The sequence below is a fragment of the Scatophagus argus genome, chromosome 4 (genome assembly GCF_020382885.2).
Source record: "Scatophagus argus isolate fScaArg1 chromosome 4, fScaArg1.pri, whole genome shotgun sequence".
In the NCBI taxonomy this organism is placed as follows: domain Eukaryota; kingdom Metazoa; phylum Chordata; class Actinopteri; family Scatophagidae; genus Scatophagus; species Scatophagus argus.
Genome location: NC_058496.1, coordinates 6,727,749 through 6,752,478, shown reverse-complemented (window position 1 = coordinate 6,752,478; position 24,730 = coordinate 6,727,749). Strand labels below are relative to the sequence as shown.

Here is a 24,730-nt window from a genome sequence, read left to right as displayed (position 1 = left end):
GCACTTCATGCATCTGGTGTAGATATCTGTGCAAACCTTCTTTCAATGGCTGAGTTTAGATCTAATCTTGACTTTGCCTTTGTATCAGTAGGTTTTGTTAATAGCTCCTATGTTGTAGGGTGTATGCAAGTATTATAAGACACTTCATCATAATAATTTATTTCTCATTGATTTTTTTTCTAATGTGTGAAAAATGCTTGCTATGTTGATGAAGGATGATGCAAATGTCAACTGTTTTCTTATTTACAATTGATATTTCCAATTATTTATAAGTGAATGTTAATTTCTGCAAAATATCCCAGCCTTATTCACTTCAGTCTGTGCTGTGTACTCTTTTTTGCCGAGAACGCAAGCCAACTAAAGCTGTTGTTATGTGAAACATTTGATTCTTAACTTTATGCTGTGGTAATGATCAACCAACAATCATCATCAAAGGAATATTTTTATTGGATGGAGTGCTGGTGGAAAGATCAAGTTCTAGATATTAAGATGACAGTAAGAGATAATAGAGTTATAACGCCATAAGTCATAACCTCATCATACTGTTCCTTGAGCTTCCTCAAACAAATAACACTACCATTTTATCTTTGCGCAAAACAATCCTCTTAAAAAGAAATTGAGATTTTTAGAGGTTCATATACCTTAGGTCCACTACAACTCAATTTCCTTTTGTTTCCATTAGATATTTTTGAAGCCAGTCTTTTTCTTCAATAATACATTTTTTCAATTTTTGACCAAAAATAAAGTGTGAAAATTAACTTCTAAATTAGAATCACTGGACTCAGTTCAGAATTAAATGTCGTCCTATCTGAAGCTGCTATAACCTTTTTCGAGGGTAAACTGATCCCGGATCAGTGTCTGGCAATGCTGCTTAACGGTCCGCGACATCTTAACGCCTCCCGCTCCATCATCCAATCACTGACAGCCTCCAAAAACACTGACAGAAATATTAGCCAATCAGACTGGCGTATGTAGAGTATGGGTGGGAACTCATATTATCAGGGAAGTGAGTTGTTTTACTAGCTTGAGGAAGGCAAATAAAGGGAACTGTTTTCACGGAAGGCTATTCAAGGCATTAGCCGCACTGCAGTGATGTTCTAGTTGGCTTACACAGGCTAGTACCCGCATTAAGGTGGTTAAACGAGTGTTAGCTCAAGTGTTATCGGGGGCTTAGGTATGACGTTACGAAGAGGAGGGAAAAGTATTACGACATCAAACTGAGCTTCCCGAACTGGAATCCAGCTACGTGACCTAAAACCTCCAGCCACAGAGGACACTGAAGGTGAAAAACAGAAAAACGGAGTTCAGGAAAAGGTTAACCAACGGCCACACGTCGCAAGCTAGTTTGTAACACAGTTCGGATAAACTTTTGGTAAAGCTTAACGGACTTTCGCGATGTCTCTGGCCGACCAGAGCCAGCAGTGGTTTCCTACGAGTGTCCAGGTAACGGTGCATCAAGCACGGAGCCTGCGCGTCAAGGGCAAGAATGGCACCAACGACGCCTATGCCATCATCCAGGTGGCCAAAGACAAGTTTTCTACCTCTGTGGCTGAGAAAACCGTCTCTCCAGTGTGGAAAGAAGAGGCTTCGTTTGACCTGCCGCTTTTCCACCCGGGTAACGCTGAACGCTGCACACTGTATATCATCGTAATGCACCGGGCGCAAGTGGGACTCGACAAGTTCTTGGGACAAGCTGTGATAAATTTACTGGCTCTTCATGACAACAGATCTCGCAAAAAGACAGAGTAAGTCACCACTGTTATGTGGACCTAACATGTTTCAGACTTGCTCACAACATTTACTTGATGCTAGTGTAAGCTATCCCAGTCATCCCAGTGTTCCAGGCTATTTGTTGGAGTTAAGAGTTACAGAAAATGATCCACAGATTCAGACTAACAACGCAGGACTTAATGTTTTTTGTTTGTTTGTTTGTTTTTATTTTCTCTGACTTCTTTAACCTGAATTCCTGTTTGTTTACAGTGGAGCATCACCTCTGAAAGAGTTTCTGCAAACTTTGCAAAATGAAAATAGTCTATTCATATACCTATACCACGTACTGTAATGTTGGGCTTTAGAAGACCTCATAGAACTTAAACGCATGGTTAAACTGCAGTCTGCAAATAAACAAACATTAGGTTGCCCCTCCCCCACGTGCACCCTTTGAAGGATCCCTTAAAAAAGTTTTCACTGCTAAACTATCCTTAATGTTATGGTGACTGACATAGCAAATCAAAATGTTTGAATAAATCAATGTTTTCAGTTGTGGCTTTTACTTTTAAGAAGAGAGAACTGATTGTGATTATTATTGTCATGACAGTCTGGTGGTTATTTAGATTAGTCCAAATATGAATAATTTTTACGATTTCTTGTTCACGAGCAGTGGTTACATACCAACTTAAAATGCGGCATATTAACCCTCTGTACATTTTTGCAGTTATGCAGTGCCTCAGATCATTAAAATCATTCCTTGATTTTCACGTATGCGTAAACCATGAAACCTAGCAGTAAATTATTAATCAGTCCTTGTGTTTTCTCTGCGTTACACTGGCCATTGGAGTTAAATTTCAAAGATTAGTAGATCAAATAAATTATGCAGTGTTTTCAGGACACCTTTTGTGTATACTCCAGATACGGAGAACACCGCACACGTCATAAAATGAAAAATACTATAACTATCTTCCCTCACCTCTCTTATCGGTGACTGAGAGGAAAAGCAGAAACTGTGGAGATGATGACAAAACAGTCCTGCATTATTCAAATTTCAGCGCTTCCCACAGTCTTCTCTCTTTTCGTCTGTCGCTTCATAACTTGGTGTGAACTCAGCTCTGTCACTGTCAGCTTTGTGGTGATGGAGGTCTAAATTGGAAATAATTTTCTCACGTTGGTGCTGCTAATCTTGCACATTCTTCAGGGCTATTTACTAGATTGGCTCTGCTCACACCCAGATATGCTACATGAGTCAGGATGACATGTGTGGTTTGACGTAGCATGGGTGTAACTTGGGTGTAACAACAATTAAAATAAAGCATTGCATTTGTGTTTGAATTGGGATACACACTCCCTGTTATGTAAGAGAAGTTTTGAAAACAAAGGTAGTTTAATATAGACTCTCTCAACTGGGAAACCTCTCTGAACGTGGCCTTTAATTATGAAATGACCTTTGGTAAAGACCGAGTGACGTGATGGTAGCTTTCAGTAATCATTCAACCAAGGACAGCCTTCGTCTAGTATGACCTCATTACTTGATTATTTTACCGTTTTATCTGAAACGTTATCTCGTGTCTGTTTAAGAAGTGTTTACACTTTAATGACAAAGTTCATTCCTTGTTTTGTCCAAGTCTGAGCTCCTTCACGCTCCTCGCTTGGCTTTCCTCTCTGTGTCTCCTTTAAGGCCCATTATGCAGGCTGGGTATTAGATGTTGCTGTTTTCGCCTTGAAGCGCGTGGTGTTCAATTACTCTCCTGCTTCTCTGTGGTGCTGATACGGGGTGTGACATCGAGGACTTAGTTATTCTAGTGAAAGGAAGCTCTGCTGTTGCCTCTCATACAATAGAGCATATTGGAGATGAAATGAGGTTATAGGCCCAAAAAGATCGAATTCGTGTGAGAATATGAGTCATTAACTGCCACAGAACATCAGACAGAAAGATAAACAACTAGGTAACTATTTACTGGATTAGTTTCAGATTATATGCAGGTGGATAATCTTCTGCATATTTGTTCAGGCAATGTATTTTCTTGTTATAAAATGTTGGAAAATCATTCAAAATTGCCATGGTCAGAATTTCCTCAAGACAAAGTTGACAACTTCAAATAACTTGTTTTATTTGGTATTCAGTTAGTTAAATAATTACAACAAAATGCAGGCAGTTCTAAAAATCAGGTTTATTTGTTCACATGCCTGAGCCAAAATATTTATTTTATTAACAAAAAACTAAAAGAATTTGTCAATGTTCCTGCTCTGGCTTTGAGAAGATTTTTTTATTAATTGTCTATCCTTGAAAACCACGAGTGTTAAACCAATATTTTGTAGAAGTCTCTTTATGTGCACTGTTGACACACCTGCATTTTGTTGGCTGTATCCATTCTGGTGTCAACTGAGAGTATAAGTGCAGCCTTTCCTGTTAATCATTACACATGAGACATGAAAAGTGCCCTTGACAGTTAACAGAGAGAACCTGTCCAGCAGGACCAGTGACAATGTGCATGTGGTGCTAACTGAACAGAACAGAACACCCTGTCCGTCTGTCCGTCTGTTGCTAGCCACAACAATGCATTGTGTCCCGACAGTCTACTATGGGTGCATCCTCTGCTGTAATTCACATAGACAAGAGAACAACCAGCAGTTTCTTGACTCGCCTGAGAAAGTGTGACCTTGCTGTCCTTGTGCTCAGACTTTTTCAGTGATTGTTTGTTTTGGCATACTTGGTTTAGGGTGGGAAAAGAGGGGTGTTTGAACTAGCTCAGCATAACTTTCATTACATCACATACTACACAGCACCTCCCTGCATGCTGGAGACTGTTTGAGGAATGTTGGTTCACTCCCAGGCTTGTTTCCTGGCTTTTATCCTCAAGAGAGCTTGTCTGAATTTCTGCTGCAGTACATGACACTAAAGTGAATACTGGACGAATACCGTAAGCTCCATATGAACCATAGATCAATGTGTGGCCAATGCTACACCTTCCTTAAACCCATGTTCGAATTCAGTGCATGGAGCACGTATATGGAAACGATAAATTATCAACGCGATAATGGGAAGTTATGGCTGACGAAGAGATTCGGTAATGCAAGCCAAATTTCTTTTGTTGACTATGCACAGTGTTTACACACAACAGTAGTTGGCAGAATGCACCTTTAAAGGTTGTTTGTAATCTGCTAATAAAGAGAACAGAAAAGAAGAAAAAGAAGAAGAACGAGCGCTGCACGCTGTTATCGCACTCGTGACGTCAAACTGCTGCACCTGGTTGAGACACACAGTGTAGACTGTTTTTTTTACAGTTTCAGAGGAAGACCCCACCCTGCAAAATGCAGTATATTTTCCACAAATGCGCTTCAACAGCAAATCTTATTTGAGCAATGGAATATTAAATTATCCCACTTCCCTAATTGCATCTTTGCCTTACCCTCACGTGTACATAACTACGGGTTATGAACCGCTTTTTAAAATCCAAAAATGTGAATTTATCTGTTATCGGTATCAACCTTGCGAAGCAGATAATTAACAATTATCATAATACATATTATGGATCTCTCACAACAGGTTTCTTCATTATACCTCAGTTTATCTCCTACAAGGCAGACTGCACCTCAGAAGGGCCCGGATGTTATTCTGCAAAGCAGAAATCACACAGTGCCCTTTGCAGTTTTTTTTTTGTTTTGTTTTTTATACTGTGGCATTTGAAAGAGTTCACTTTTTCTTCACACACTTGGCACAGTTGATGTCATTGTTGCACATGTCTTCTCATTGCTGTAATAACAGAAAATCTGTGAGCTGTTTGCTTATCCATACTCAGAACATTTTGTAATTTGAATTGACGATGTGGAGTTTCTCCTCTTGTCTCAGCGTGGTTTACGGCCCATCCCAGGATGGATACTCCACAGAGGAATTCTTGTCCTCAAGGAGTTGGAAGGTTTATGACCAGCAGCCATGTGATCTTGGACACAGTGAATGCTGAGTGAATGTGTGGACACGTCTGCAGAAAGTTGTCAGGGAAGGATCAGGCATCAGAACGATTCTTCTGCAGGTGTTTTGCAAGAGAGGATGTTGATGAGAACTGCAGAGGACAGGATTGACTGACACTGTTGTATTTCTGTATCTGTAGCTACACGTAACAAGTACATTTTGTATTGCATTAATGGAATTACTTCACTTTAATTGAGCCCTTGGAATAACTCTTTGCAAACAAAGTCTGTGAAGTGTGTTACAGCATGTCTGATTAATTACTATGAGATATGCAGGTACGTACCACAGTCTACACAGTGAGGATGTGACCTATTTGAAATCTTGGTTTATAAATTAATCCTGTCAAGACGATAGTGATACATTTTGTAATTCCAAGTGTTTTAATTAGTGGGGTTTTTGGACTTGTGTAATGAGTGATAAAGGGTTACAGCTGCGAGACAAATGTTGAAACAAATTTTGGCAGTGTTGATCCTGAGGTGTGTATGAAGTGTTTAGGTCGCCAGAGTGCATTTTGCATGTTAGATTGTGCTTAGCTGCACGTCAGCTAAGAAAACTGTGTGGTCAGTGTCGAAAAGGTGAACTCAGTGTGGAGAAATGGGTGCCACTGGTTGTATAAAAGGGGAAAAGCTTCCTATAATGGGCACTTCTGCGACAGTATTGGTACATCTAATAATAGTAGGGCTTTAATTACAAGCAGAGAGAGTCAGTATGTAATGGCACTAATTGCTTGTTTTGTCGTGGTTTTAAAAGGACTCTCCAGAACGCTCCTAGCTTTCCCCTGCAGACAATAAGTGCTAATCCTGTGCAACAGAGAGGACATGACGGGAGCCTCAACAAAGCAGTAATTGTCAGGCTTTATCTGTGCTTGGCATTTTGCTGCCAACAGGAACTGGAACAAACTGTACGCGGGTTAATGACACCTATCTGTCTCATGTCTGTCAAGACACAGTGAGCTAACACCAGTAAATTTGAAGCATTTAAAGTTAGAGCTATTAGGAACCAGAACATTTATGTTAGGAATTTATTTACTGTATGCTTGCATTTAACCTCATTTAATCCCAATTTAATTGGGAATATACATTGATTTGTTTACAGGGCACTGTTGTGGGGCCAATCCAGAGACAGATTATTGTGTAAAAGAGTAAATTTATGAGAGTTTGAACACAATGGACTAAATGACCCTTCAACCAAAGTCAATCAATCAGTTCATTATTTCCAGTCAAACACCTAATTAATTAACTCTTTATGAAAGCATGGCAAGCCAGAAAGAGTGATTGTTGTACACACTACTATTATTGATACTACTATTGATGAATAATATAATCAATCAGAAGTTAGTTTTTACTGATCTAACTAATTTATCTAACTTTATCAGAGACACTGTGTCATTTGCAACCGTAATTAAACTATTTCAGCTGGTTCCTGTACAAATCTACTTGTTTCATACAATTTTTAGAGTGACGTTTATCTTGATACTAAGGCAGTAATCCGTCTTATACTGTTTCATTGTGTTGAAACCAAGTTAAATGTATTGATGTCAAGAGGAAATGTCACACCCTACTGCCATGTTTTTATTGCACTGGGGAAAATTAGTCTTTAAGGGTGAATGTGAGGCTAAATTACCTGATAAAATCTGGGTTTATTGCAGTGCAATAAACAAGATACCAGAGTTTAAAGTTTAAAAATCCTGTTATTTATTTTCAGGAAATTCCTATGATCTTGCAAAAATTCTTTAACATCAGATTCATTTTTGTCTGTCATTTGCAGTTGGTTCAAGCTGGTGGACAAGTCTGGAAAAGAGGACAAGCCACGAGGGGAGGTGCTGCTAGATGTCCAGTTTATGAGAAACAACATGTCAGCTAGCATGTTTGACCTTTCTATGCAGGACAAACCACGCTCCCGCATCTCCAAGCTTAAGGACAAAGTTCGTGGGAAGAAAAAGGATGGCTTCTCTGACTCTGCCTCAGCTATTGTTCCTTCTGTCAGCCAGGTCCTCACAGACAGTGAGGCGGAGGCTGATGCACAGTCACTCAGTCAGTCTCCAGAAGTGAAAAAGAAATCAAAGCTCAAAACACTTCTTGCTCCCAAATCTAACTTGCAGCGCAATATGTCGCAGTCCATGTCTACACTGGGGACTCTCCCAGACAAAAATTCATCTGTCAGTGGCAGCCGCTCATCTGGCCTCAATGTAGACTCTCCTGAAGGTAACTTAATCTTTCTACACTCATTGTGTACTCTGTGTTGACTGTTCTGTTGTCCCTGCACTGCATAGTGCAGGTAAATATTGATGCTTTGCATGTCTACAATGACATCATTCTTCACTGTCTGTCCTCCCACAGTGAAAAAGAAATTCAAATTCCTGGGACACAAGCGAACAGGCAGCTCTGACAGCAAGGCGTCTCAGGGTCCTTTGTCGTTTCTGGGTCGCTCCAAGCAGAGCAACAATGACGTGAACAACCTGTGCATCAATGGCAGCCATGTGTATGCCGAGGAGACAGAGTCCAAGAGTGGTTCTACTGTGAGTCTGAACAGCTCGGGCCAAGGATCTGTGGAGGACGTCCGCAAACACACCTCTGATGCAGATCCCTCTAAAGCTGTTTCCTCCCTACAGATAGAGTCAGACAGGGCAGTACTGGAGCAACAGCGCCATCAAGAGGAGGAGGAAAGAAGGCTGGCAGAAGAAAGGCGCATAGCAGAGGCCAAGAGGCTGGAGGAAGAGGAGAAATACAGGATAGAAGCCAAGAGACTGAAGCAGGAAGAGGAGCGCAGACACCAAGAGGAACAGGAGAGGAAGAGACGCTTCCTTGAGGATGAAGCAAGGAGGAAGAAACAGAAGGAGGAGGAGGAAGAGAGAAGGAAGCAAGAGGAAGAACGCAGGATGCTGGAAGCAGCAGAAAAACAGAAGCTTGAGGAGGAGCGTCGCAGAGTAGAGGAGCAGAAACGACAGGAAGAGGCCTCCATGAGCGAAAGGCTGACATCTCTGTTTGGAATGATCCGAAAGAAGGAGGAGAAAAAGGAGGAGGCACATCAGCACACTAAAGAGGAGCTAGCCACACAAGCCCCTCACAGAGAGCCCGATCAACACATCTCCCACCACTCCACCAACCCGTTTGAGGACATCCCCCTCAGCTCCGATCCTCCAGTTAGCTCAGAGGATCATCAGAAATCCAACCGCAACCCACCAGTCCCCTCTGCCATGGTCTTCCTCAACCGCACTGCCAAAGTGTCTGCAGTCAAACCCAGGTAGGCGTTCTTCTCTGTAGTCTCAACACACTTGCACATTAACATTATTTATGTTACGTAATAATGTTACTGTTATGCCAATGTTATGATACTGGGAACGCTAGTGGTTCCTTGCAGTCACACTATTCTCAGACTTGCTTGACTGGAATTTGAATATTGCCTCCAAAACCACACACACTGTTCCCTTTTTGTTGTTATGGACTCATTACTTAACAGAAAAAGGCCAAAAAGGTCTAACACTATTTGCAAAGTAGAAAAAATGCTTCTCTCTTATCCATGCACAAGTAAGACACTTGAGTTATTTAACAATAGCACCTGTTCATTCATTTTTAATCAATTTCACAACTTTCCATCTTGTTTCTGTCCACATTGACTCAACCTTGTGACCAAAACTTTGAATTCCGGCCTGGGGTTGTTGGACTTGTTTGACCAGTTTGGTCTCTGCACAGATGAGAATCTGGGTGTGGTTTGTGTCTGTGACGGTGTTGTAGAACAGGTTGTGGACTGAGCAGGGCTCATAAGGAGTGACTGAGCCACAGTCTTACCTTCTTTGTGGACTTCTTGGGTGCTTATATTTTATTTTTAGAATTTTTTATTAATAGTTGTTTGTTGACTGGATTGGACTGGATTTTTCATATTTGAATCATGATGGTAAGGGACCTTTGCTTGTTATGGTCATTAATGTTACACAGGTTCTTGTTTTCAAGAATGTTTTCTAGCATAGCCATCTAAAGAGGTCTGTGTTATTTAATTGTGGTGTATTATGTTATATTTTGATGCCATGTTGGTCTACCTAAAACCTAAGTGGGATAATCGTAAAGCAGACATGTTACATTGTTTCTCACTGAACAGCTAAAATTTCTCAATGTGAACAAGTCAAAGCTAAAAATAGAAAGTCTAACCACAAGACATGTGACTCTTACAAGGTCTGTCTGTAGGTTGGCCAATGAAAATGATTTTGCCATATTTAATGGAAGCCTTGTCTAGTGCAGATTTTGAAAAGATTTTAAGAGTCAAGAAAATGTTGAACTAAATTCTGAGGTTGTGGGTGTGAATTTTTTGTTGATGGGCTTGTTGATGTGAGTTGCTAGTGAAATTGGTGACGGGTTGTACACTGGTGGAAATGACTTTAGGTAATGTGATGGTCACACTGACCTGTAGGCCTTTGTCTTCACTCCTTGGCAGATTGGCTCAGTCTCCGAAGTCTGAATCCACTGACTGCCAAACCCCCAGTCAGCTGTGTCCTTCCCCAACCACCTCTGAGTCCACCCTCTCTAGTGTCCCTTCTGACTCTCCTGATACTTTCTCCAACCTCCACTCATCCCTGGCACCACCAAACTCAAGTCAAATCCCAACTGGTTCTCCTCGTGATAAAATAGAGAATTTGTCTTCTGTGGGATCTTCACCCACCATGGCAGATAAGAAGAAAAGAGCCCTCCAGCCACCCTTGCCTCTAGTGCATGGGACCCAAACTGAAAATCAGGGCCCTGTCAGAGATATCAACAACCCTACGCATATCGAGGTAGATGGATCACAGCAACGCAAAAAAACGTCTCTGCCACTTCCTGATTATGAAACCCTATTTCCTCAGAAGAGACATGGAGTGCAAGGGCACACTCGATGGGACCACATAATCGCTGAGGTCAGTCAGAGACACAGGGACACGCCACCTGAATTTCTGGGTCCAGAGATGAGTGTGGACGGCCCAGAGGAGCAAGGACCCAGTCCTAGGTCTTCACTTCCTCAGGAGAGTTCAGCTGTGAGGCATTATCAAACGCAGCCTCAGGAGACCAAGCCTGTGTCGTCAAAAAAAGTACCTGCCCCAGCTCCCCCTAAATCTGCCACACCTCCATACCCTCAATCAGTAGTGGATTCCAATAAAAGGCAGAGCCAGAATGTTGTATACCAGTCTGTCACGAGGCCTAATCCATCTGTAGTACCAGGACCTGTGAACACTGATGCTTCAAGCAGAGAAAGTCTCTCACTGAGGTCTCGTGATGGAGCTGGGATGATGTCACCTGCACCCAGACCAGCTAGCCAAATGGACTGGAATACTTCAACAACAGATGACCACAGAAACATGTACGTCAGCGTGGACAAAGAGGCTCCCAGAGCCAAACCCAGACAGAGGGTTAGTGTCATAGAGTCAATACAAGAAGATTCTGATGTGACACCAGCGAGCTCTCTGAACAGTAACATTCAAAGATTACCTAGTCCAAGTATGAACAGCATGGACAATAATGGCAGGTTGACACAGGAGAAATTTGCAGAGTTTGACCCATTCCCCAGCACTGATCTTCTTTCCAAAGACCCGTGGACACAGGTGCAGCAGAACCAAGACGCAGATGTCCTTTTCACAGGCAGTGTACAAAAAGAGCAGAAACTTGAAGATCGGGGAATGACAGCAGATGATCTCAATAACGTTTTTAGTCAAGTTAAACCAGCAGATCCATTCACTATTTATAATGGCAGCGATTCAAAAAAACACAGTGAATACAGGCAAAGAGATGAAGATTTAAAGGAAGCGAGTCCCACTTTCCAAAGAAGGAATTCTCAGAGACGAAACCAGACTCCCTCGCCCTCAGCTTTCTCTGATAAGACTTTCAAGTCTCGACAAGAACCCGCATATAAAGAAGAAACAGCCATAACCACTAATCAAGGCTTCTTTGCAAGAGATGTCACAAATGATTCTATCACACCAAAGCTTCAACCTAATGCGAAAATACAAACCCATTGGTATAGAAGTGAGGATCTATTCGGAGATGTACCTTTTGCTGTATCCTCTGCTTCCACCTCCTCAGAGCCCCTACAGGTAGTTATGGAGGATCCAGAATATCAGGCAGGAGGTTTGTCTGGTGGAAAGATGCCGTTGAGGGCATGGGTCTCACCCTCTGAGGTTCAGCTTGTCAGTGCTCAGAGTAGCAATGGAAGTGGGCTAGCCTCAACTCCACGCAGGTGAGACTGAACGGGTTGTCAATGTGGACTTTGCACATGGCATCTACCTGCTGATGTTGTATTGGAACGCAGATAAGGTGTTGGGATTTACCTTGGGCGTGACTGTTTTTGGAAGCTTGTGATTTCTTGGCAGCCTTCCTCCATTTGAGTTTAATTAATGTAACATTTGCAAAACACTAGATTGGATTGTTTGATCTTTATGTAAACGTATTACCATCAATGTGATAAAAAAACAAGATCCTGCATTATCAAAATGTTGACTTAATATCTTAAAATAATTTGTTATAAGGGGACATTTTCTCAAAGAATTTATTTAGATACTTAAGTAATAATTTGGATAAAGTTTCTCATTGTAATGACTTGTGGGATTTTTTTTTATCACATTGGCATAAGTAGGTTTCCCTAATTCTTTTTCTCCTGCTTAAAATATTGACAATTTTTTTTATTTTCTTTGCGCATATTGTTGTACTTGCGTGCGGTAATCTTTTTGATGTACTTTTTAATAATGTATGCTAACCTTCTTTCCAGGCCTCATCCTGTGAAGCCCATGAGCTCAGTTGAGAGCCAGCATCCCTTCAGCACCCCTACTGTGAAAGAAATAAAGGTCCAAGACAGCACACCAGGGAAGATTCAGGTACTGTCATGTCGATGTAAATAACAGACTGGGGCCAAAACACCAACCGATTTGTTGCCATACCCCCTCACAGCAAGTTAATTGGATTTTCCTGGAGGAGCATGTCTGGGCTTTTTTTGTTGTTGTTGTTGTTTGTTTGGTTTTTTTGTTATGAAAAATCTATTTATAGCCTTTATTTATAAGTCAGCCTTTTTTGAGTTAATCCTCAGGCATTTGAAGTATGCAAATGAAGTATTAGCTTTGTGAAAAAATAATAATAATAATGACTGTTGTGACTGGCAGCTTCAATGTGAATTATTGAGCCTGAAAATTCATTTTGACCAGGAAAAAATGTAATCAAAAAGTCCACTTGCGTTGTTTTTCAGTCGATCCGTCCGATCCGATTGAGTTTTTCTGAATCCACTTCTCCTCGCTCCCCTCAGGTGGCTGACTCGGTGGGAAGTGGACCTTACACTCAGCTGACACAGGAAGAGTTGATCACACTGGTGGTGAAGCAGCAAACCGACCTGTCCAAGAAGGACGCTAAGATCGTTGAGCTCGAGGAGTACATCGACAACCTGCTGGTTCGCGTCATAGACGAGAAACCCTCCATCCTACAGTCTCTCACCTCCCTCAAGCCAGTGTAAGGAAGAAGACAGTCCCAGTTGTGTTTGTTGTGTGTGTTTGTACTGCTGTCACTGTGTACTGTGAGACACAATCTCTACGAAGGTCTCGGAGCATATGCACTTTTTTTTTTCTTAGTTTCAGTGTCAGATTTGTTTGTGGATGCTGGAATGTGAAGTAATAACATTACCTAATAACAAACAAAGTAAATAATCATTATATAGGCCAATGAATGTATTTGTTTTGACACTAAGGTACTGGAATTTGCTTAAAAAACCTTGTTACGTTGTATACTATACTTGATTAAACCTGGGTTGAGCTTTATTTAATATTCTAAAAACACAGATAAAAACTATTACCTGGACATTTTTTACTCTTTACGCTGGGTAACTCGTTGCTGTGTGTTGAACATATACTTAATCTCACACAACCATTACAAATTCATACACCCCCTTGATGAGAATGATAACATAAGAATGTAATACTTTTATCACATCAATATATTTCCAATAAATTGTTGAATTCAGTGCATTCCTGAAGGTCATAACTCAGGACCTCATGAGCTGAATCAACATTAGTTTTTATTTAACAAGTGCACATGGAATTTCCCCTCCACTACTGAAGTCTTATTTCAGATTTTTTTCGTCGAGCCTTAAGACTAGCATTTTATTTTTATATTTTTTTTTAAGCAGACAATTAAAAACATTCCTTCTTTGTTTTACTCACCACAGTTGAATGTCAGCTGGTCGTTCAGTCCTAAAAAAGATATCGTGCCTATTTTTGCTTCAAAAAGAAAACCAGCAATAGATAAAACAAGCAGCTACTATGTCGTGTACATAGTTTGGATCGCACAGGCGTTATGGCTGTTTAGTCTGTGTACATAGTTTGAAATATTATGCAAGTAATAGTACACAATCAAACTGTGTTTTTGTGTTGTATTTATAAAAAGAAAACCAAGAGATAATCAAACAGTAATCATAAGAGGAACAGTATAAGTTGTAACCAACCAGCCTTGTCTTTGTATTTGAACTACACTAAAGAATGAAAGCAGCACATGTCTTTATATGACAATATTATTTTATGCCTTGGCAGAAATTAAAGCAATATTTATCTTCAGAATGTACAGACCTGTGCCTTCAACACATATTTTCATGACTTTTCTGTCTGATTTGCTGGATGGATGGTTGCTGTTGGCTACCTTTCTTCTTTCTCTGCCTGAGAGCTTCATGTATGAAGACTCGATGATGATGCTACTACAGTCCATGTAAAACTTCTGAAAGAAGTGAGCAAGATTCTCGTTTTATTTCAAATAAATACACTATTTCACACTTATATTGTTTTGCATCTGCCATTTCTTACAATTATTTTGTGTACGTTTTAAAAGAAATATAACCTTCTTATACACAAGAAATAATAATCTACATAATTGTTTTAGTCACCAGTTTTACTTTATGTTGAGTAAACACACAGTGTTGGAAATGCAAATGCAATACTTATTTGTGGCCAGTGATATACTATATTTTTCTTATTGTCAACAAATAAGAAAAAACACAAGAACAAGAACTGCTTATCCTCAGTCAAGCCCACATACTCCATCCTGCTCCATCCATAAATAGTCGCTAGCAAATCAAATCTGTGGCTGAAAATAGTCCCCAACGAACTTTTTACTGCTCGAGTAACATTTGCTGAAAACTAGTCCCCTGGGAAATAATCAAGTCTCTTTTTATAGGTCCACAGAAAGGCAGGGACATCAGAAAGTATCGAGGGACAAACTAACAAGCTGTTGGTTCATGTCTTTTCATGAGATCTGCTGACAGTAACAAAATACAGGACTTTTAATAAGTTGAGATTTTAATATGACAAAGAGACGATTGTTTTTCATGTTCACAAAAACAGATCAAACAAAAAATGCATTCAAAAATAAATGTTAAATCTAATAATTTGTTGTACAAAATCTGATAACACCCAAATCTCCGCTCGGGCTGTTGCTAAACGAGTTGAATTGTGGGTAATGTAGGCGCCAGATTTTTAACAAGCAAGATGATTGTGAGAAAAGGTGATATCTCTGCTCCCGCTGTATCGAACTTCATCTCCATCACGAGTTTGTTACAGGTGTGTAATGCTTAACTGGTGGAGTCTTCTTTTAATGGTGGTGTTGAACAACAGGGCAACATCTTTGACTCCAGGCTACTGAACTTCGACGTGCATAATGTGACTACCTTGAGTGAAAGTTGGATCACCTACCAATTTAGGAATCACATGTATCTACACCTATCTACGTCTGTGTTAGCATTAGTCGAAAACACAGGAGCTTCACAAAACCACGCTGGCTGTGGCGCAGTTGTTGGCCGAGATGCCGATGCGACGGCGGCACGTGAACATTTTGCGGAGCTCAGCACGAAAGCGGTCATGCAGCCAGGCATAGAGGAAAGGGTTACAGCAGGATGAGCTCATGGCGCACAGGTGACAGAGCAGCTGAATGAGCAGAAAGTAGCGCTTATCAATCAGGTCAATGTCAATGTCACGCAGCACGTTGAAAACGCTGATGGGCAGCCAGCAGATGCCAAACGCTGCCACCACCAGGCTCACCAGTCGGAAGGTCTTGCGTTTGCGCATGCGCTGAGCCTCTGCCTGGCTCTGAGTGTGGTGGCCGGGCACGACACAGTTGCGCAGTTTGACGGAGATGCACAGGTATGAGATGCAGAGCGCTGACAATGGCAGGACATAAGTGATGAAGAGAGTGCTGTAGGCGTAAGCCAGCCGCTCCTTCTCCTGGCCCATCCAGAACTCTTCGCAGATGGTGAAGCCCTCATTCTTAAACTCCACATGGTAGGTGTGAGCCACAGCTGGAGCCACCAGACCACAAGAGAGCAGCCAGATCCCAGACAGAAGGTAGGTGCACGCCAAGACTGTGATGCGCTTTTTCAGGGGATGAACTGTGGCGTAGTACCTAGGAAGAAGCACAGAAGAAGACAACCTCAGTTTGTTTGACCAGAATTCAGTTAGATTTGATACACCTGAACTATTGAGAAAAAACTATGGAAACATGCCAAATTTCAGTTCATTTCACAAGTGAAAAACAAATCGCATTCACAAATCATCAGCAATCAACGTGCAAATGAGAGTACAGGCTTTAATTGACAGAACAGAAAATACAGCCTCAAATACAGTCTCGATGACCTGAGAATGCACCAAGTACAAATTGACACCCCAAAACAAAGCAAAAAAAACAACAACACATGTTTATAATTCAAAAAAAAAAAAATCATTTCAGCTCTGCCACTGGAGACAAGGTCAACACTCAAAAAAGGATTTGGGCTTCTGGCACACAACATGTTGTCAGGAAGCACAAAACCGAGGAGTTATGAGCAGTGGGGGAAAGTGTACTCTGATGAATCCTCTTCCATCCATTCTGTTCTCCATTCAGACAGGTTCATATCTATCATCTCTGAAACTGTGTACCAGTACAGGTTGGACTTGTTTACATTAAGGAAGACTTAAGAAAAAGTGTGGGCCAAATTATTGTCTTACATGCTGGAGTTATGCTTGCGTTTGTTCCGTTTCAAACTGAAAACGCAGTTATATTTAGAGCTGGCATAAAAATCCATTACATCCAGCTGCACACATTTGCATCTGCCACTGCAATTTTGTGCGATCTTCTTACAAAAGATAACTTTCACTGAGAGGAATTATGCACCAGATTTCTTCTTCTTTAATGTGCAGTTTATAGCCGGGTGATTAAGTAGGTGTGAACACATGCCTCTGAATGAAAACCTTTCCCTTTGCTGCTCATCTGCTGGCACATACTGTAAGACATGTTAGCAAAATGCAGAATGCATGTAAATAAGCTTCAACAGAATTCCCCAGAGGGATTATCAACAGAATCTGCCCACAGCTCTCTGACTATGTATGACTTACCTGTCCACACCAATGGCAGTGAGAGTGAAGACTGACACATACACCGTCACAGGCTGGATGAGGTACACCAGGTAGCACATGAAACGGCCAAAGACCCAGCCGTGTGGGTTGAAGGCGTAGGCCAGCGTGAAGGGGACACACGTAGCACACATCAGCATGTCAGAGAAGGCCAGGTTTCCAATAAAAAAGTTGGTGACGTTGTGCATCTTGCGGGTGCGGCAAATGACATAGAGGAGCAGGTAGTTGCCAAAGATGCCCACCAGAGCCACCAAGGTGTAGCAGGGAATGATGAGCAGCTTGAAGGACTGTAGCAGCTCTACACCCACAAACTGAGGGCTGCGCTTGGAGGAGCCGTTCTGCAGCGCCACCTCGAAGACCTGGCCGGTGTCGTTCCCGTTCACCTCGTGCATCACGCATGGGGGGGTGAGCTCTGCTGCCCAGCCACTGCCTGCGCTCTCCATCCCAAAAGGCTGATGTCAACCTGGAGGGGTGGAATCGCGATCACATCACACTGCCAAAGCAGGACTATGCCTTGTACAGTTTGTGCCAATTTAATTTGTTTCAATGGAAATTTTCCCTTTTATTAGGAGTCTGTGTAAAGGCAGATAGGCCGTTAAAGAGCAAGGTCCTCCATCCAATTGTGGTTCTTGTCCTCGTGATATTAAATTTTCAGCCCTACACAGCCCCAAAGGGAAAATCCCTAGAGCAACTCTCTTTGGTTAGAAAATAAAAAGTCTCCCCTGACTAAGTCAATTAAAAACTTTGCTTCTGTCTTTCTGTTTGAAGTCTTAAATGTGTTTGATTTAATTCAGCTCAAACATATTGGAGCTCGTCTGTCATAGTGAGTCATTTGTCTTTCTGTCATTTCAATACAAACACTGAATGCAAAAGCAAATGCTGCAGCGTGACTCAAGCATGCTGTCGTCTATTGAATGCTTTAGTTTATGTGCGCATGCAGAAGGACCTGCTGATTCCAATTCCATTCAATTCATTTATGTTTAGCCCAACTGAGATGTAAACGGCATGTGGGATACAGCAGGGACACATTTGGTGCATTTACTGTACAGATTTTCTGCTGTTTTAAAAGCTTGTTTTGTGGAGTTCTTGTAGAAAATTTCAGTTATCTCAAAGTGTATTGATTTCTATGAAAATGGTGGATCAGATGAAAAAGAAAGACAAACGCTTTGTTGTTATATGTGCCAAACATTAGAAGATAGTTTTCTGTCTCAGATTTATTCAAACTGTCCCAAACTCCCACAATTTTTCATATGGAAATCGATCGAAATTCTTGAGGTTAACAGTGTAAAATTTAATTGTTACACTACATAAACATGTTTCATATGTTGCATGTCTGTTACCTGATGGAGAGTCTAGGATGGAGGGCTGCACAAATTGTAAAACCCCTTAAAGCAAATACGTGGTGTGGGATATCGAGCTTTAAAAATGAAATCAGATTTCTTGATTTCACCCTTTTATTTTTTTTTTTTAAATTGTCTTCATAATAATCAAAGCCTGAACTCTCCCTGCTGAAATCACAATGACAAAACTCATCTCTGCAGCGGACTGACGCGTCGCTATCATGTCAAAGCAGTAATAATCCACTTTTCATAATATAATCCACACAATATATTTACGAGCATGAAAAAATGTAGGCCTATAAGTCAGCGTTTTAGGCTCCCAACTGACCTGCTGTGCCTAACAGAGCAGGTATTTTTAATAAATTCATTTTTCTCTTTGCTTTTCTATCTGAATAAATGCACTCTGGACAAATCGGTTCAACCATTAATGCAAAGTAATAATCTGTTGCGTCAAAAGGAGATGCAGCCTTGGACTACTGCGATGTAAAGAGAGGGAGACTGCAGATATAGAAAAGTCTCTATGGAACAAACCGAGCTCTTATCATAAAGAAATTAAAAATCCTTTCAACTAAAGCACAAAAAGTCAGAAAAGCTTTTATTTAAATTCTGAATTGCAGTGACAAAGAATAGAAGCATGTCTATTCATTTCCGTTTTTCTCTCTTCTATAATCAGGCTTAGCTAAATTGACCAATTTCGCATCTCGAGTTGGAGGAAAAGTAGCACACTTACCGTGTGTTGATTTCGCAGTTCTCAGACACAGAATGTGCGCGCAGGGGAGATCCAGCGCGGAGGCAGCCGCTGCCTCTGGACAGATGCGCGCTCCGCACACAAATCAGCGCACGGGTCTCTGATCAGCACTGAAGCCACGCATCCCCACCCTGACCCGTCTGTGTCTCAGGTGGCAGCGCAGCTTCGCGTGGCGTGGACAGACGTGACATGCCGCCAGGCGAGCCACAGGTGTAGTCCGGCTGACGCGGATGGCTCGCGTTTTATATCAGCCTTTAAACTTGACTGACAGCTCTGACTGAAAGAGCTGACGCGTGTGTATCCATGCAAGATAGTTTAGCCAGCATAATCTCGACGGAAAATCTTGTACAATGCAGCTACAGAACACTAACACAAGATATTTTTGTAGGATAAAGAGAAGTTAGACTTCCACCATTTATGTTTTTAATTATTTTTTCCATTTTGGTGTTTTTAACTTCAGTAAGGGCTCACTATAACAGTCCTTGCTCTAAAAAATACAGAAAAATAAAAACATTTATTAATGAGTGTGCCAAAGGCCCAAGTGCTGTCTGGATTCATGCAGCAGTTGCTCTAATGTTTGAACTGACGTCCTTCACTGGTCACAAATATTTGTAAAAGAGAGTAAGGGGCAGGCTGATAAGGAGGCGAGGCCATGTCTGAATGTTGATTGGCCTTGTAGCTGCTAGAGAAGCAGCTCTGTTGGTGTGGTGAAACTGTGCAAACTGACTCCCAGTTTCTCCCTAAACAAGCCAAAACAATCACGGCTATATGCTGCCATTAGTGAATTGATGCTGAATCGGTTTTCTGGTGTGAAGCCAGATGGCAAGCCCGACGTCGGACATCCTGATGTGGCGTTCACAGGGGAAGTTGTAGTCGGTGTGCCTGAGGCTTTGACGCTTTCATTTAAAGCCACAAGTGTTTGGCTGTAATCAATAGAGGTTAACTCTCAACACTTTCCTTCCTGCATGCAACAAATCAGTGCTCAGCCCACTGTCTGCAGGATCTGTTTAGGCAGAGGTAAGCCAGAACTTATCCTTGAGGTCACTGAGAGAAGTCAAAACATGGGACAGCGATGAAATACACACACAAACCAGTGAAAAAGCAGTGTTAAAATAAATAGAATTAAGTTTTCAGTCAGTCTGAAAATGTCATGTCTGAGTCAGAATTGCTGCTTGTTACGTGCTGTGCTGTTTGTCCCTTCTCCCCTCCTGTCTTCTCTCCTCATCACCAGGTGTTCTACATCCTAATTGCTCAATGAGGTGCACCTGACTTGGGAGGGGAGTGTTATAAAAGATCTTTGGCAGCACCTGAAGTGGAGGCTTCTGGAGTGGGGACTGCAGGTATTGATGCTTCTTGGTGTGGGATTTGTTACTGTTGTTGTGTTTGAGCTTTGCGCCTTCTGTGGTGTTAATGTAGCACCTTGTTTGTTTGTCTTTCTTTTAATGTTAATCAATCCCAGGGATGTATTTTTTTTCTGTGGTTGTTCACCCCATAAGGCTGCCTAAGTGTGGGGCATAACACGGTGAAGTAATTAAACCAGTAAAGAACCAGCACAGGAAACCGTCGAGTTAATCTCTTGTCCTTCCAAGTCAAAGGCTGCTTTTAGAAATTATGTGGGAATTATAATTGCAGGAGAAAAGGGGGGAAAGCAGAAGATAACATGAGCTGCAGAGGAGCTTTGCAGCCAGACGTACTCTAATATTATTAAAATGATTAAGTGTTTTTTTTTTAATGAGTCTCAATGTATCAGAATTTCCTGTTGTTGTTAAGTCAGTAGCAGACACTTAAGGCAGTGAGACATAAAGACAAAAGCTGAAAAAGCATTTCAAAACACTTTTATCTTGCTTCTGATTCTGACATTTGTCTGACATTTTTGGTTGAACGTTTAAAGCCTGTGAGCCTTTATCTGTGCTGTGATGTAAAAAGTTCACAGAAGATCTTTTCTTTTTTCTTTTTTTTTTTTTTTTTATTATTGATGGAAACAAAGGGACCAGGTAGTTCATGTTGTTTAACGCTTGGTTCTAATAACTAGCTGCATTTGTTTCAAGACACTTTTCGCTCATTCATGTAATCTGCTAAATTGGGAAGAAGGGCACACTGTACAGTATAATTGCCCTGATTTCAAGACATTTAAGGGTTTTGTATTGCATGTTCTGTAGTACATACATGTAGGAGTGTAAATACTGTGTGGCTGCGGTCATACTGTTAGACATTATGTATTTTATTTCTTCATCGCTAAACAAGTAGGGGACATCACTGTTGCCTCATAGCAAGTGGGTTCCAGGTTCGAATCCCGGTCTGGGCCCTTCTATGTGGAGTTTGCATGTTCTCCCTGTGCCTGTGTGGGTTTTCTCCCTCCCACAATACCAAAAAATATGCACATTAGGTTAATTGGCTACTCTAAATTGCCCCTAGGTGAGAGTGTGTGGTTTTCTGTCTTTGTGTTTTGGCCCTGCGATTGACTGGCGACCAGTCCAGGGTGTACCCCGCCTCTCGCCTGTAGTCAGCTGGGATAGGCTCCAGCTCCCCTGCGACCCTGACGGTTAAGTGGTATAGAAGATGGATGGATAAACAAGTAGGCTGTCTGGGGGGGGAGCATGTGTTTTTGACTCATAAATTCATTAAAGCAGTATTTACAGTACAAGCAATAGAAACATCATGGGATGTTGTTCTTTGCACATGACCACCAGCAGCTGGGTAATCTTGTTCAAAGGGAAGGACAGTACTGTTTGGGACAATTCACCCAAGATGCCTGGAAACGACACAAATCCTTAATTCTAAAAGACTTCAGACTACTTTAAAATACTTCAGCTTTATGCTGCCCCTTTCGAAAGCTTGATGCTATGAAAGGCCCTTGGTTCTCAACACTTTGTAGTGTGTGGACAAGAAGTCCTGAGCTTGAAGAGCTTGTGAACAGTCGTGACTACACAGACGAGTCAATGAAGGCGATCATCAGCTCTTGAGAGTGACAGTAACAACAGACACTTCAGTGACACAAACTCTTTTGTTAAGTGACACTTGACTGAATAGCTGCTTTACACAATAACGATGTACAGCCTGAAAATCCATCACAGTACATCACAAGCTTCTCAGGCACAGTCTTCAGAGAGCATCTAGCACCAAGGCCAAACACAAAGCGCAAGGGGGGAAAAACCATCAAGAAATAAAGAGGAAGGTGACCTGATGAGTCACCATCTTGGGCCTCTAAGTGCAGACAGCTTGTCTCTGGAGTCAAACAATCCAGCCTTCAAAGTCTGTGCATAGCAGGTGACTAATGGAGGATAAACATACAAAGAGATCTGCCATGTGGTTTTGCATGGGTCTTACATGGCTCCGATAGTCTTACTGTTTTGATTCAGTTGGTTTTGCAGGATCATGTCTTCCTATCGTGAGTAAACACTGCCGAGTTCATAAATACCGTCTCTAAACCTCATAATCCTTCAACGTTGAAAGACAGAGACTGAGTCAGACACAACGCTTATCTACCAGACAGCCTGAATTACAATCTTATCTTATAAAGGTTGTTTGTTACAGAAAAGCAAACAAAAATGCTCTTAGAACACGTTACCTATCATAGCTTTGATATGGCTTTAAGATTCAAGATATTATGTATCCCTGAATGAGTGTATTAATCAAATGAAATGAATGAGTAAAGCATTAATTATACTGTAATTACTAGCACTGCAACAAATGATGCAGTTCAGATAATTCCTGTCTCATTCTTTCTCCACTTGAATTGAATTATTGTTTCCAAGGACTAATTTGTCAGTAACTGTCATTTAGATTGTGTTACAGGCTTGTTTGAGGTTAACAGTGCTCGTTCACTCAGTAGGACACGGATCGTTGATTACTGCCAATCAGCACATCCTGTTCTGAGTCTGAATGCCCTGGAGGCTAGATATCATTCCTAACAATCCTGTGGAAATGAAAGGCTGCTTTGCGTCCATTCAGTGGTACCCCATGTGTCCACATTTTCTGCCTCGACTGGCGTCTTGCTGTGACAATTCAGAGATCTTCCCAGGCAAGACAAAGTTCAGTGAACATTTATTTAGAATGTGATGACTCCTTCAAGCTCTCATTTAACATCAAGCCTGCCTGATGTGCTGCCTGGATGTGTGTGCTAAGGAGACGAGTAGATGATATTTTTCTTTTGCGGCTCTGTAAGGTTAAGGAGCAGTGGTGGATTACTGAAGTAAAGGTAGCAGTACTAAAAATAATCTGTACTGTTACAAATAAAAATCCTGCAAATCAAAAATGTACTTAAATGAAAGTATCAAAGTATAAAACATGCTTAAAGTACCAAAAAATAGAAAAGACACATTGTGCAAAGTGGCCTATTACAAAATATTACAAACATTATGTAATAATACATCAGAATTTTATGTTGACTTAAAAGTACCATAAAATGGAAATACTGAAGTAAAATACAAGTACAGTACCTGAGTATATGTACTTAGTTACTTTCCACCACTGCTGTGGAGTAACATTGACATTAGCTATTTACTTTAGCTTTGACATGGCCACAACAATGCTAACCTGCTAATGATTCGCATGCATGAGGTTAAGTAGCTAACATTTACTAATTGGCACTAAACAAAGCACAGCTGAGCTTGATGGGAAAGTTTTGCAAGTATTTAGTCAAAACCAAAGCATCGAACAAGTTAAATTTTTCCCTGGATGATGGCAACATCTTGTTAATAATAAATCTGAATATCATTTCTGATGTTAACCACAAGGGACACAACAGCTCTCTCCCATTGACCTCTGTCAGGTCAGTTTTCATGGTAATATTTGTATTTAACCAATCTTCTTTATTCACGCAGGCCTATGGAGGGATAACCGCACGTGGAATATCAGGATGCAACTTACCCCCAAAACTTGAAACCTGCGATATGAGTGAGTATCAGCTGAACTGTGTACATGTAAGCATGCTCAGATGCAAATCAAAGGGCTCCAAACAGCCTCTAATGGCTCAGACTCGGTATGATGGTGGGTGTTGATTATCCTTGTTGTTCACCCGAGGTCACTGAAATGAAAAGAGCGAGTGCACGGCCTCCATTAAATACCTTGTCGCAACCTGCTTCTCAGAACTAAGCAGCAAACAGTGACAATAGTGGCATATCTCACAAATAAAAAGAGGGCTCCAGAGGATATAAAGTTAGTTAGATAAAAGACGAGTGTTTTCCCAAAAAACTATGTTTTTCTCTAACAGAATAAGAAAATAATACTAAGTTCTGTATTTCTCCTTTGTGGCCATAGAGATGTGCATGATAGAGGAAAGGATTACTCACTCATGTTTCCATATGAACAATCGTTTGCCGTATAATACGTTCATATCAGTTGACAATGTTCCTAAAAACATTATTTGGACCACATGACAGTAAAACCCTAACATAATGCAACACAAACAAAACTCTTTTCAAAATAAAGGTTAGCCTGTGGGAAGCAAACAACCTCTTAAACCTGCAGCGTTGATATATTTTTAAAGTAAAATGATTTAAATAAAGATCCTTTGGTTTCTTGTTTCTCTAATTTGGTCTTTCTTTTCACATTACATTTATTAATAGTGCAGCCCTGCACTGAGACAT

General features: G+C 41.1%; 2 protein-coding genes and 1 long non-coding RNA gene across 4 annotated transcripts in view; 2 read left to right on the top strand and 1 right to left on the bottom strand.

The window, feature by feature from the left end:
• Positions 1-985: 985 nt before the first annotated feature.
• On the top strand, positions 986-14,450 carry rab11fip1a (RAB11 family interacting protein 1 (class I) a). 2 transcript variants are annotated; one of them, XM_046387181.1, is made up of 6 exons: positions 986-1,745; positions 7,451-7,887; positions 8,023-8,926; positions 10,112-11,881; positions 12,410-12,515; positions 12,938-14,450. In XM_046387181.1, exons 1-6 carry the CDS (start codon positions 1,396-1,398, stop codon positions 13,139-13,141), a joined length of 3,771 nt encoding a protein of 1,256 aa, XP_046243137.1. In that variant the 5' UTR covers positions 986-1,395; the 3' UTR covers positions 13,142-14,450. The 2 variants fall into 2 exon arrangements, with proteins under 2 accessions (XP_046243137.1, XP_046243138.1); XM_046387182.1 differs by lacking the exon at positions 10,112-11,881 and having other exon boundaries at positions 996-1,745.
• A 233-nt stretch (positions 14,451-14,683) lies between these two features.
• Positions 14,684-19,767, bottom strand: prlhr2a (prolactin releasing hormone receptor 2a). Its single transcript, XM_046387346.1, has 3 exons — positions 19,125-19,767; positions 17,037-17,517; positions 14,684-16,068 (listed from the first exon to the last, which is right to left on the bottom strand). The coding sequence occupies exons 2-3, from the start codon at positions 17,495-17,497 to the stop codon at positions 15,432-15,434; spliced, it is 1,098 nt and encodes a 365-aa protein (XP_046243302.1). The 5' UTR covers positions 17,498-17,517; positions 19,125-19,767; the 3' UTR covers positions 14,684-15,431.
• Positions 19,768-20,362: 595 nt separating this feature from the next.
• LOC124058193 overlaps positions 20,363-24,730 on the top strand; it is a 28,899-nt gene continuing 24,531 nt past the window's right edge. The window contains exons 1-2 of the long non-coding RNA XR_006843222.1: positions 20,363-20,482; positions 23,966-24,038. This is a non-coding gene — a long non-coding RNA (uncharacterized LOC124058193). The remainder of the gene's footprint in view (positions 20,483-23,965; positions 24,039-24,730) is intronic.

Coding starts and splice junctions, on each gene's coding strand:
- prlhr2a (XM_046387346.1), bottom strand. CDS start 17,497: ATGGAGAGCGCAGGCAGTGGCTGGGCAGCAGAGCTCACCCCCCCATGC. Junction 16,069..17,036: donor ACTGCCATTGGTGTGGACAG/GTAAGTCATACA, acceptor GCTTCTTCCTAG/GTACTACGCCACAGTTCATC.
- rab11fip1a (XM_046387181.1), top strand. CDS start 1,396: ATGTCTCTGGCCGACCAGAGCCAGCAGTGGTTTCCTACGAGTGTCCAG. Junction 7,888..8,022: donor CAATGTAGACTCTCCTGAAG/GTAACTTAATCT, acceptor GTCCTCCCACAG/TGAAAAAGAAATTCAAATTC. Junction 11,882..12,409: donor CTAGCCTCAACTCCACGCAG/GTGAGACTGAAC, acceptor CCTTCTTTCCAG/GCCTCATCCTGTGAAGCCCA.